Below are 12,829 nucleotides of genomic sequence, written 5' to 3'. Positions count from 1 at the left end.
AGAATAGATTACTTAAAAATAAGTTTAACAAAAGAAGTATAAAACTTCTTCTCTGAGAACTATGAAATACTGTTGGATAAAGTTAAAGAAGATCCAAATAAGTGGAAAAGCACCACATGTTCATAGATCAGATGACTTAATGTTGTTAAGATGTTAATATTCCCCAAATTGATCTTCAGGTTCAATGCCATTCTTATCAAAATCTTGGCTGGCTTCTTTTCAGGAACTGACAAGCTCATTCTAAAACTCATATGAAAGTTCAAGGGACCTGGAATAGCGAAAACGATCTTGAAAAAGGAAAACAAAGTTGGAGGAGTCATGCTACTGGATTGTAAAACGTTCTTCAAAGCTGCAGTAATCAAGACGGTGTGATATTGGAATAAAGATAGACATATAGGCTAATGGAATAAAATTGAGAATTCAGAAATAAACTCTCACAATTGTAGTCAACTGATTTTCAGCAAGGCTGCCAGAATCATTCAGCGGGTAAGGAATAGTCTTTCAACAAACGATGCTGTGACAACTGGTAGCCACATGCAAAAGAATGAAGTTGGGGCCAGGCATGGTGGCTCAGGCCTGTAATCCCAGCACTTTGGGAGGCCCAGACTGGTGGATCATCTGAGGTCAGGAGTTCGAGACCAGCCTGGACAACATGGTGAAACCTGTCTCTACTAAAAATACAAAAAGATTAGCCAGGCGTGGTGGTGGGCACTTGTAATCCCAGCTACTTGGGAAGCTGAGGCAGGAGAATTGCTTGAACCCAGGAGGCGGAGGTTGCAGTGAGCTGAGATCGTGCCATTGCACTCCAGCCTGGGTGATAAGAGCAAAACTCTGTCAAAAAGAAAAGAAAAGAAAAAAAAGAATGTTGGACTCCTACATCACACTTCACACCATACACAAAAATTAACTCAAGGCCAGGCGTGGTAGCTCGTGCCTATAATCCCAGCACTTTGGGAGGCCAACACAGGTGAATCACGAGGTCAAGAGATGGAGATCATTCTGGCCAACATGATGAAACCCCATCTACTAAAAATACAAAAATTAGCTGGGCGCGGTGGCACACACCTGTAGTCCCAGCTACTTGGGAGGCTGAGGCAGGAGAATCACTTGAACCTGGGAGGTGGAGGTTGCAGTGAGCTGAGACCGTGCCACTGCACTCTGGTCTGGTGACACAGCGAGACTATGTCTCAAAAAAAAAAAAAAAAAAAACAAATTAACTAAAAATGTATCAAAGACCTAAATGTAAGAGCCAAAACTATGTCTTTTTTTTTTTTTTTTAACAGAGTTTCGCTCCTATTGCCCAGGCTGGAGTGCAATGGTGCGATCTTGGCTCACCACAACCTCTGCCTCCTGGGTTCAAGCCAATCTCCTGCCTCAGCCTCCTGAGTAGCTGGGATTACAGGCATGCACCACCACACCTGGCTAATTTTGTATTTTTAGTAGAGACGGGGTTTCTCCATGTTGGTCAGGCTGGTCTCGAACTCCTGACCTCAGGTGATCAGCCTGCCTCGGCCTCCCAAAGTGCTGGGTAAATTCTCAGAAGAAAACATAGGTGTAAATGTTTATGACATTGGATTAGGCAATGGTTTCTTAGTTGTGACACCAAAAGCACAAGCAACAGAAGAAAAAAAATAGATAAACTGGACATCATCAAAATTAAAAGCTTTTGTGCTTCAAAAGGACACTACCAAGAAAGTGAAAAGACAGCCCATAGGATGGGAGAACATTCTTGCAAATCAAGTATCTGATAAGAAACTTGTAGCTAGGATATTTAAAAAACCCTTTTACAACTGCATGATAAAAAGACAATCCAGTTTAAAATGGTAAAGAATCTGAATAGACAGTTCCACAAATAGCCAAGAAGCACAAGAAAAGATGCTAATTATCGTTAGGGAAATGCAAATCAAAGCCATAAGGTACCATCTCACACCCACTAGGATGGCTATAATAAAAAAGATAACAATAAATGTTGTCAGGGTGTGGAGAAATTGGAACCCTCAAACACTGATGGTGGGAATGTAAAATGATACAGCCTTTTAGGAAAACAGTCTGGCAGTTCATCGAAAAGTTAAACATACCATATAATGCAGCAATTTCACTAAGTAAATACATAAGAGAAATTAAAACCCATGTCCACACAAAAACTTGTACACAAATGTTTATGGCAGCATTAGTCATAATAGTCAGAAAGTGGAAACAACATAAATGTTCATCAACTGAGAATGAATATATAAAATGTGGCATATCCATGCAATAGTATATTATTTGCAATAAAAGGGAATGAAGTACAGACACTTGATACAGCAGAGACGAATCTTTAAAATATTATGTTAAGTGAAAGGACGAGACACAAAAAAACAGAATAGGCAAATCTGTAGAGACAGAAGTAGACTAGTGTTGGTGATGATGGCACTGGGGGATGATGGCTATGGGTATGGCGTTTTTTCGGGGGGTAATTAAAATGTTCTAAATTGTGACGGTTGCGCAACTCTGTGAAGATCTTAAATGCCATTGAAGTGAATATCTTAAATGGGTGAATTGTATAATAAGTAAATTATCCCTCAATAAAGTTGTTAAAAATGTTGTTACTACACATGATCAAAGAGTATGTCTGTGACAGCTAACGTGGCATTTTTAACATTTTCAAGTAACTCTTGCTTAATCTGTATGACATAGATATCTTTCTTACTTAGCAAGCAGTTGTGCCAAGCATCAACGAGACTCTTTTGGGGAATTTTCTTCCATGGGATATTCTGCTTAAATAAATAGTCAGTACACGGCAGAATTAACAACAAGGACTTAACACTGCGTTCATACATCTGGGGTTTACCAAATTGGGAAAAGCTTGCAATTGTTGCTCTAAGTGAGATTCATCAAAATTCTGGTTTCTCTATGGTTTTCAACGGAGAAAACCAGCTGTCACAGAAACTGCCTTCTTTGTGAAGTGGAGGAAACCTGGATTGAAACACCAGTCCTGCCAACACTTGAGTTTCCAGTGGATTTAGCCTTGGAAACCAAGATGCTTCAGGGAACGATGTATGACCTCATCTCTCTGATAGCTTTGAAAACAGTTTCTCCTTATGTATATTTAATCACCTTAAAACAGTGGTTCTCAAAGTATGTTTGCAAAATCCCAGCATTAGCATCACGTGGTAACTTCTTAGAAATGCAGGTTCTTGGTCTTTAGCCCAGACCTACTGAATCAGAAACTGGGGGATGGGCCCCAGGAGTCTGTTTTAACAAGACCCCCAAATGATTCTGATGGACACCAAAATTTGAGAACACTGGTATAGAGAACTTGTCTTAGCTTCATTCTGTGGTGATGAATTATTCTCTATCAAGCAAGCTTTATTCATCTCTGAATTATGGTAGTTTTTTTTCTCTTTCTAGTTCAAATTCCTAATAACCTTTTCTGAGAAGTTGATGCTATTGATGCCAAAGAAAGAGTTATTGGGATGACAAGCATTCTATTTCCTGTTGCAGTTCTAATGAGCTTATACCATGTGGCTTACTAAGAGTTTTTGAAATGAAATTTTATCTTTAGGTCTAAACACACTATTTATGAAGAAGGCTTGGTTTTCGTGTAAAACTACAGTTTCCCACAGAAGCCGTTTTGCTGGACTATCCTCCTTCTTCCAATAGAGCAGTTGATTGCACCATATAGAGGCACTGGACGCCCAATAACCTCCGTTTGTGAACAGACCTGGAAACAACAGTTTGGTTACCCTGAACTCTCTCATCACAGACGTCTTGTTTCTAGTCTTGTCTTAGTTCTAAGGCTTCTTTACATACTCTTTTTCTCTAGTCAGGGAATCTAGATCTTCAGTTTTGAAATGGAATTTGGATTCTTCACTCTTGAGCCCCAATTTCTTTAGCAAGTTGTTCTTTGGCATCAATAGCAGGGTAAGGATTGTTCCTAAATGCTTTGATGAGGGCTCTAATTGGTAGGAGGTGTAGCTGGGACCACACTGTCATACTTGAATCTTTTCTTCAGGTGATACTGTCCTTGGTCTTGGCTGATCCAGGTTCCTGTCTTCTCTGGAATGGGTGTCTAGCTCTTAATTTCTGAAACCTAATCTGGGTTTTGATTAGTGTTGATTTGTGAATATATGCTACCAATTGTTTGGTATTATAACCTGGGTAAGGTTTTTGGTTGACGGCATTGATAAGAATTTTCGATGAAACCTCTGTGAATTTGGTATGACAGTGTCTACTGTTTGTAGCTTTGGTCACATGTGGACAGCTATCCTATACATGTTGCAAGAGAGTTTAGGTGTTTAAGGATGTGACTAAGAGTCAAAATATCTTTTTACTATGGAAAATTTCAAGTACATATAAAATGAGAGAATAGTGAAATTGATGCTTCACCCACCTTCAACATTTTTTAGTACAAGGACAATCTTATTTGATTAACGCCCCTACCCACTCCCTCAGCCTCTAGGATTATTTTAAAGTAAATCTAATGCATCATATGATCTTATCCTTTAGTAATTCAATATGTTTCTACAAGACAGAGACTCTTTAAAAAAGTATAACCACATAGGCCAGGCATGGTGGCTCACACCTGTAATCCCAGCACTTTGGGAGGCCAAGGTGGGAGGAATACCTGAGCTCAGGAGTTCAAGACCAGCCTGGGTAACATGGCGAAACCCCATTTCTACAAAAAGAATACAAAAATTAGCTGGGCGTGGTGGTACATGTCTGTGGTCCCAGCTACTTGGGAGGCTGAAGTGGGAGGATCCTTTGAGCAGAGGTTGCAGTGAGTGCAGATCATACCACTGCACTCCAGCCCAGGCAACAGAGAGAGACTCCATCCCCGCACCCCCCCCCAAAAAACACCAAACCAACGAAACAAACAAACAAGAAAACCATAATCACAGTACCACAATTACATCTAAAAAATTAACAATAATTCCTTAATATTATCAAATATGTAGTGTTCACATTTCCCTGAATAAATTATAAATGTACGTGAGCATATGTTTAAATAATAGTATGTTATTGTGTATATTTAACAGTATGTAATTATGTATATTTAGTATGTTAAGTTAGGATCTAAATAAAGCTTATACATAGAGATTATTTTGTCTTCTAAGTCTCTTCTAATCTATAAACTTCATCGTCTCCTATTTACCTTTGAAAAACAAACAAACCAAATGTGTTGTTAAAGAAATTAGATTTTATGTCTTGTAAAAATTTTCATAGTCTATAATTTTCTAGCTTCAATGTCTTTATTTTGAAAATTCCTTTTTTTGACTTATGGCATCTAGTCATCCTCTCATGTTTCCACCATTCAACCTGGTAGCTATTGTCCATATTCACTGGAGACTTTCCACCTGCATCAAAGCCAGCCTTCCTTTCTATTACATGTTTGTTCCATTGAACAAAGTGTTACTGATTTATCTACTGCATCCCAGGCACCATATGAGGTGACACAACCCAGGTTCAGGGTTCATGTGGACATCCACCAGCCTAATCTTGCAGTTCCTTGGCCTCTAACTCCAGTGCACATCCTCTTATCTCTTTCACAGTCACCCACACCCATGGTCAACCTCAGAACATTGTCATCACTTGGAACTGTTCTCCATTAGAAATTTTAAGCTCAATTTTGATTATAACCTCTCCCATCCTTCCAGTTGTGCCACATCCCTAGTCTAACTACATCACTTCTCAAAGAAATTTCTACCTACTTGTTGTTCCTTTTCTTCCAATCTATAAGCCCTTTCTATATCTCTCCTTTTTCCTATAACTACTCTTATCAACACTCTCAATGGTCTTGCATTCTCTATTCTTTTATTATAATCAACTGTATTTAAGGTCAACCACATAACTTATTTTCTGTGTTCCTACAGAGTGACATAGTTTGAATATTTGTCCCCTCCAAATCTCATGTTGAAATGTGATTCCCAATATTGGAGGTGGGGCCTAATGGGAGGTGTTTGGGTCATGGAGGTGGATCCCTCATGAATGGCTTGGTGCTCTCCCCACAGAAATAAGTGAGTTCTCACTCTATTAGTTCATATAAGAGCTAGTTGTTTAAAAGAATCTGGTGCCTCTCTCCCCTCTTTCTTGCTCTATCTCACACCATGTGACATGTTTGCTCCCCCTTTGCCTTTCACCATATGTAAAAGCTTCCTGAGGCCTCACCAGAAGCCAAGAAGATGTTGCTGCCATACTTGTACAGCTTGCAGAACTGTGAGCCCAATGGACTTCCTTTCTTTATAAATTATCCAGCCTCAGGTATTTCTAAATAGCAATGCAAAATGGACCAGTACAGAAAATTGGTACTGAGGAATGGGGCATTGCTACAAAGGTACCAGAAAATGTGGAAGCAGCTTTGAACTGAGTAATGAGAAGAGGCTGGAAGAGTTTGGAGGGCTCAGAAGACAGGAACATGAGGGAAAGTTTGGGACTTCTTAGAGACTGTCTAAGTTGTGACCAAATGCTGACAGAAATATGAGCAGTGAAAGCCAGGCTGATGAAGTCTCAGATGGAAATAAGGAACTTTCTGGGAACTGGAACAAAGGCCACCCTTGTTATGCCTTAGCAAAGGACTTGGCTGTATTGTGTCCATGCGCTAGAGGTTTGTGGAAGGTTGAATTTAAGAGTGATGACCTAGGTTATCTGGTGGAAGAAATTTCAAATTTTTCATAATCTAATTTTTTCACCACAAAGTGGTCAATAAGTGCCATAGCTCCTTCTAACAGCCTACAATCAGATATGGAAGGAAAGAAATGACTTAAAGTTGCGACTTATAATTAAAAGGGAAATTGAGGGTAAAAATTTGGAAAATTTGTAGCCTGCTTACGTGGTAGGGAAGGAAAGAGCATTTTCAGGAGAGGATTCTAAGAGGCCTGCAGAACAACCACTTGCTAGAGAGATTTGCATGACTAAATTGGAGCCAGGTGCTACCATTCAAGGCAAGGGGAAAAAAGACTTCAAAGGCATTTCAGAAATCTTCCAGGTAGTCCCTTCCATTGTAGGTCCAGAGCCCTGGGAGGCAAGAATAGTTTCAGTAGACAAGCCTTGGGCGTCGCTGTCCTGAGCCACCTATGGAAGCTGCTCCCCAAATCCCAATATCTCCAACTCTACCCTTGGCTCAGAGGGCTCCAGGCACAGCTTGGGCTGCTACTCTGGAGGGCACAATTCATAAGCCTTGGTGGCTTCCATGTGATGTTAAGTCTGCAGCTGGGCAGAATGCAAGAGTGAAGGAGGCTTGGCAGCTTCCACCTAGATTTCAGATGTATTGGAAAGCCTGGGTGCCCAGGAAGAAGCCTGCTGTAGGGGTGGGATCCCCATAGAGAGACCCTACTAGAGTAGTGCCAAGGGAAAATGTGGGGTTAGAGCCCCACACAGAGTCCCTACTGGGGTGTTGCCTAGTGGAGCTGTGAGAATGGTAGAGATACTGGCAGTGCGCACCCTCAGTCTGGGAAAGCCATAAGCATTCAACTACAACCCAGTAGGGCAGTCAACATGGACAGCTGCCCAAAAGGCCATGGAGACAGGGCTTACTAAGGCCTTGGGAGCCCACACTTTGCACCAGTGTGCTCAGGATGCAGGACATGGTGTCAAGGATTATTCTGGAGCTTTAAGATTTAGTGTCTTCCCTACTGGGTTTCAGACTTGCATGGAGCCGGTTGCCCTTTCCTTTTGGCTGATTTCTCCCTTTTGGAATAGGAATGTTTACCCAATGCCCAAACCACCATTGTGTCTTGGAGGTAAATAACTTGTTTTTGATCTCATGGGTTCATAAGTGGAAGGAACTTGCCTTGGGTCTTAGATGAGATATTGGACTTTGAAACTTTGAGTTAGCACTGGGATGAGTTAAGGCTTTTGAGGACTGTTGGGAAGGCATGATTGTATTTTGTAATATGAGAAGGACATGAGAGTTTGGGGGCCAGGAGTGGAATAATATAGTTTGGATGTTTGTCCCCTCCAAATCTCATGTTGAAATGTGATCCCCAATATTGAAGGTAGGGCCTAGTGGGAGGTGTTTGAGTTATGGAGGTGGATCCCTCATAAATTGCTTGGTGCTCTCTCCATAGAAATGAGTGAATTCTTGCTCTAGTAGCTCACATAAGAGATAGACGTTTAAAACAGTCTGGTGTCTCCCTCCCCTCTTTCTTGCTTCCTCTCTCACCGTGTGATGTGCCTGCTCCCCCTTTGCCTTTCACCATATGTAAAAGCTTCCTGAAGCCTCACCAGAAGCCAAGAAAATGCTGGTGTCATGCTTGCACAGCCTGCAGAACTGTGAGCCAAATAAACCTCCTTTCTTTATAAATTACCCAGCCTCAGGCATTCCTTTATAGCAATGCAAAGCAGACTAACACACAGAGATAGCAGAAAATCCTACAACATAGCATCAACACCTCCCAAATATGCTTTCATCTTTTCCAGTTAGTTTTTTCTCCCTTTTCCCAAAGGAACAATCTCCATTTTCCTCTAATGCTTCCTGAAACTCACCAATCAAATCCTTAGCAGATAATATTATACTCTTATTAACAATAAAATTAGGAATTATATCTAAATGCATAGAAACTGGAACTGTCCTGAATGCTTCATTCATTCTGTTGATAACTTGTGCTGTGTTGAAACTTGCACCTCCTTGGCTTCCATGACACTTTTTTTCTCCTAGTGTTTTTCCTGACCCTCTGCTATTTCTTCTTATGGGCTCCTTATCCTTTCTCTCTGCCTTTTAAAAGTTGGTGGTAATCAGAGCTTCATTTTTGCCCATCTTTCCTCTTATTCTGTCTTATTCCTCTACGATCCTAACAACTCCCACAGTTTTACTTTCCAACTGAATGCTGATTCCCAAATCTCTATTTCTAATTCATATATCTCTCTACAGTTTCCTACTTCCATATGAGCTGACTTTCAAACTGCTATCCACTCTGATAGCTGTAGAATCAACAGCATCTTTCTCTCACATATTACTCCTTTCACATTTGCTTAGTTGTTGGCACAACTATCCCCTTTGGCATGCAAACAGAAACTGGGGGCCATATCAGTTGCCTCATCTCCATGCTCCCCTTCATCTCTCTACTACCTCTGTCTTAATTCAGACTGCCATAATTTCTTTCATCTTCAAACAGGTCCTGGTAACTATGGCTTTGTACCCTTCAAATGTCTCCTCTCCATTGTTGTCAAGATCTGAAGGGCCCATTATTTCCCTTCTAAAGCTTCCCAACAGACCCCATCCCTTCAACAGAGAGCACAGTACTCTAATGGCACACACCAGGGAAGGGATAACCATGGCCCTGGCTGGCTCTCTTTCATAATTCTCTATATAAAACATTATGTTCTAGTAATAACACAGAACCATGTTTCTTTTCTCTCTTTTTTTTTTTTTTTTTTTTTTGAGACGGAGTCTCACTCTGTCGCCCAGGCTGGAGTACAGTGGCGCGATCTTGGCTCACTGCAAGCTCTGCCTCCTGGGTTCATGCCATTCTCCTGCCTCAGCCTCCCGTGTAGCTGGGACTACAGGCGCTCGCCACCATGCCCGGCTAATTTTTTTTTGTATTTTTAGTAGAGACGGGGTTTCACCGTGTTAGCCAGGATGGTCTCAATCTCCTGACCTCGTGATCACCCGCCTCGTCCTCCCAAAGTGCTGGGATTACAGGCGTGAGCCACAGTGCTCGGCCCATGTTTCATTTTTTTGAGTCATCTCCCAAACTTGGCCATTGTTACTCTCAAATACATTTATAAATCATAACTGGCTAGTGAGCTTTAGTAGAAATAATTGTAACACAGTCCTTTAATTAAAAAAATGCCCTACCTTTTCTTCTTTAAAACATTTAATAAGAATTAGCTTATGGAAAGAACTCAATCCTGCACTCCACGGATCCTGGCGTGCGGCCTCCTTTTCCTGTCTCATGTGTTTCTCTTCGTGTTTCATTTTAGAATAGCCTTCCCATTCCTGTGGGTTAATATAAGTCTCAAAAGATCCTGGAAATACAATTTAAAGAAGATAATTTAATTAGATTTGTTTTGGCTTTGAAATTAAATAATGTTTGGTAATTTAAAAATATCTCTGTATTTACTATCAGTTTTAACCACTAGTATACTGTAAATACATCAGTCTCCCCTGCTACCCAACCTAATCAAAAAGTAAAGAATTAAAAATGTAATAAGAAAATAGCAGCAAACCACTTACAAAAAACAAAAACAAAACAAAATATTAGGAAGGTTAAAAATAAAAGGATGCATAGAGATACTTAAGCAAATGTGAGCAAAAATAAGATTGAAGTGATAAGGGTAATATTGAGTTAACTGGAATTCAAAGCAAACAATTAAATGGGACAAAGTAGGTTCTTATATTAATAAAAATAAATCCATAATAAAAACACAATAAAATGAACCCAGGTGTGCCAGAAAATAGCATAAAAATATGTCAAATAATCACTGTTAGAGGTAGAAGAAAAAGCAAGAAAAAAGATAAAATCAGTCTATGATAAATGAAGTAAACTGAAAATTCTGGCATATGTAATTTGAACACTATAAATAATAGCTGAATACGTTGACATATTTACATTATGCCCTAATAAATGATACATCATCCCCTGCTCCCTGGCTATAGAATATAAGAAATGGATTTGTATCTTGTATGAAAGTTAGGATCATAGTTAGTTCTTACAATGGTTATAACATGTACTAAGAATTCGCACTGACATTTCTGTAGGTACAGAATGCATATGGTATAAACCTTTCAGAAAGCCAAAATAACTAGTGTGTTCTCCAGGGAGGAAACAGGTTTCTTGGGTTGGCCATTAGGCACAATTGTTGGCTTGCATTTCAGGCTAGAAAACAACTTTCTCTAGCTTGTCTGCAGGGGCTCTCCTCTGGGGGCTTAATCATAGCAATCAGAAAGCTAGTGACACAAAAATTCAGTGACATTTCTGACCATGGCCTTGGGGTAGTGTTCATCTTTCCAAGATTTATAATTTATATATGGAATATAGACAATTACAAGGTATGAGACCACAAAGCATACCATGCCACAATACTCTTTAGTTAAAGGTGTTTGCATTATTCTGAAGACCAGGTAGCAGAACTATGTATTGCAAAAGGACTCCTTTTCCAGTGAGGTTCTCATTATTTACTGTGTAATCATTAGGACTCCAGGTAATGATGGGAGAAAATAATGCATAAAATATGCATTAGAAGATGGTATCTAATAATGCATTATTTATTTATTCATTTGGAGACAGAGTCTTGCTCTGTTGCCCAGGCAAGAGTGCAGTGGTGTGTTCTCGGCTCACTGCAACTTTTGCCTCCCAGGTTCAAGCAATTCTCCAGCCTCAGCCTCCCGAATAGCTGGGACTACAGGTGCACAACACCACACCAGGCTAATTTTTTTGTATTTTAGTAAAGATGGGGTTTCACCATGTTGGCCAGGCTGGTCTCCAACTCCGGAGCTCGGGCAATCCACCTGCCTCAGCCTCCAAAAGTGCTAGGATTACGGGCGTGAGCCACCGCACTTGGCTTAATAATGCATATTTTAAATAACCCCCAATTAATAGGACATGAAGCACTTAGAAATCATGAAAGACAAAAGATTAAGGCAATTAGGAAGTTTCTGAAGGTAAGATTGACAATGGAATTAAACATCACTTGCAAATATCTAAAGCTCACTTTTAGAATACCAGCCATCCTATCAAACTATGCACAAACCTTCGTAAGTCTGTAGCATTTCTGGAATAAACCTTGAAATCTAACACATAAAAACAGGAAAGTTTTTTTAAATTGTTGCAATTTTAGTCTCAAAGACATGGATAACACATGGTGCTTTTTATCAAAAAATTATGAGTTGTCCCTACAACTACCTTGCTTTTCAACCTCCACACCTTCCCTCTTCCTTTGCCTCTGTGTAGATGAGGCTCCATCTAGCCTTTCTGCTTTGGGTCTGTCCCTAACTGTCCATCTCTGGGTTTCTTCTATGAGTATTTTTCTTTTTGTGTTCTGTCTCTACCTCTAGCTGTCTCATTTAACTGGTGCATAATATAGCAACAATTTTTACTAGGGAGGGGACAAAAGACTAGAGGGGAATGCACTTTTCAGTAAGTTAATGCATTTATTGAACAGCTTTTTTTCCCCCAGTCTTCATTTAGAAATCCAATAAATATATTAGGATCTTAGAAATTCTGGTTAATGTAGACTTTAAACCACCACACTTGCTGGGTACACTTAGTTAAATAAATATTCATATTAGAAGTATAAGAGTAATTACCAAAAAATAAAAATAGAATTTCAAATCAGTAGAGGGGAAAATAAAGAGTGTGGATGATGCAACTGAAGAAGAAAGGAAGGAGAGGAGAAATAAAGGATATAAAGAAAGGAAGAAGAAAGAAGAGAAAAGGAAGCAAAGAAAAAGCTGGCAAGAAAAATATGCCCAAAATAAAGATGACGAATGGAAGTCCAAACAGATCAGAGTTTCTTAACTTTACTAATATCGACATTTTGGATGCTGTAGTTATTTGTTGTGGAGGGTTGTTCTGAGCACTGTAGGATGTATAGTAGCATCTCTGGTCTCTACCCACCAGAGGCCAGTAGCACCACCCCAGTTGTGGCAAACAGAAATGTCTCCAGACATTGTCAAATGGAAATCTTCCCCAGTCAAGAAGAACTGAAATAAATCAATAGCCATAATAAATATAATCAGATTAAAATTTTTCTGTTAAAGACTTTCATGTTCCTCAAAACAACAACAAAATCTGACTAAGATACACCAAAAACATAATGATGACACACAAAAAATGGAAAGTAAAGAGTGTAGAAATATATAGAGTGGGAGTACTGACTAAGAGAGGCTTGCTGTAATAATATTAATATT

At 39.7% G+C, this 12,829-nt stretch overlaps 1 protein-coding gene across 6 annotated transcripts in view; it reads right to left on the bottom strand.

The window, feature by feature from the left end:
- The window catches only part of DNAH6 (dynein axonemal heavy chain 6), a 342,612-nt gene that overhangs the window by 61,765 nt on the left and 268,018 nt on the right, over positions 1-12,829 (bottom strand). For all 6 annotated transcript variants that reach the window (XM_058428736.1, XM_058428735.1, XM_058428738.1 and 3 more), the window contains one exon: positions 9,776-9,945. In XM_058428736.1, the coding sequence (XP_058284719.1) occupies positions 9,776-9,945 (170 nt within the window). The remainder of the gene's footprint in view (positions 1-9,775; positions 9,946-12,829) is intronic.

The sequence above is a fragment of the Hylobates moloch genome, unplaced genomic scaffold (assembly GCF_009828535.3).
Source record: "Hylobates moloch isolate HMO894 unplaced genomic scaffold, HMol_V3 SCAFFOLD_15, whole genome shotgun sequence".
Lineage (NCBI taxonomy): Eukaryota > Metazoa > Chordata > Mammalia > Primates > Hylobatidae > Hylobates > Hylobates moloch.
Note: the sequence above shows the minus strand (reverse complement) of the source record. Positions and strands in the feature narration are given on the sequence as shown.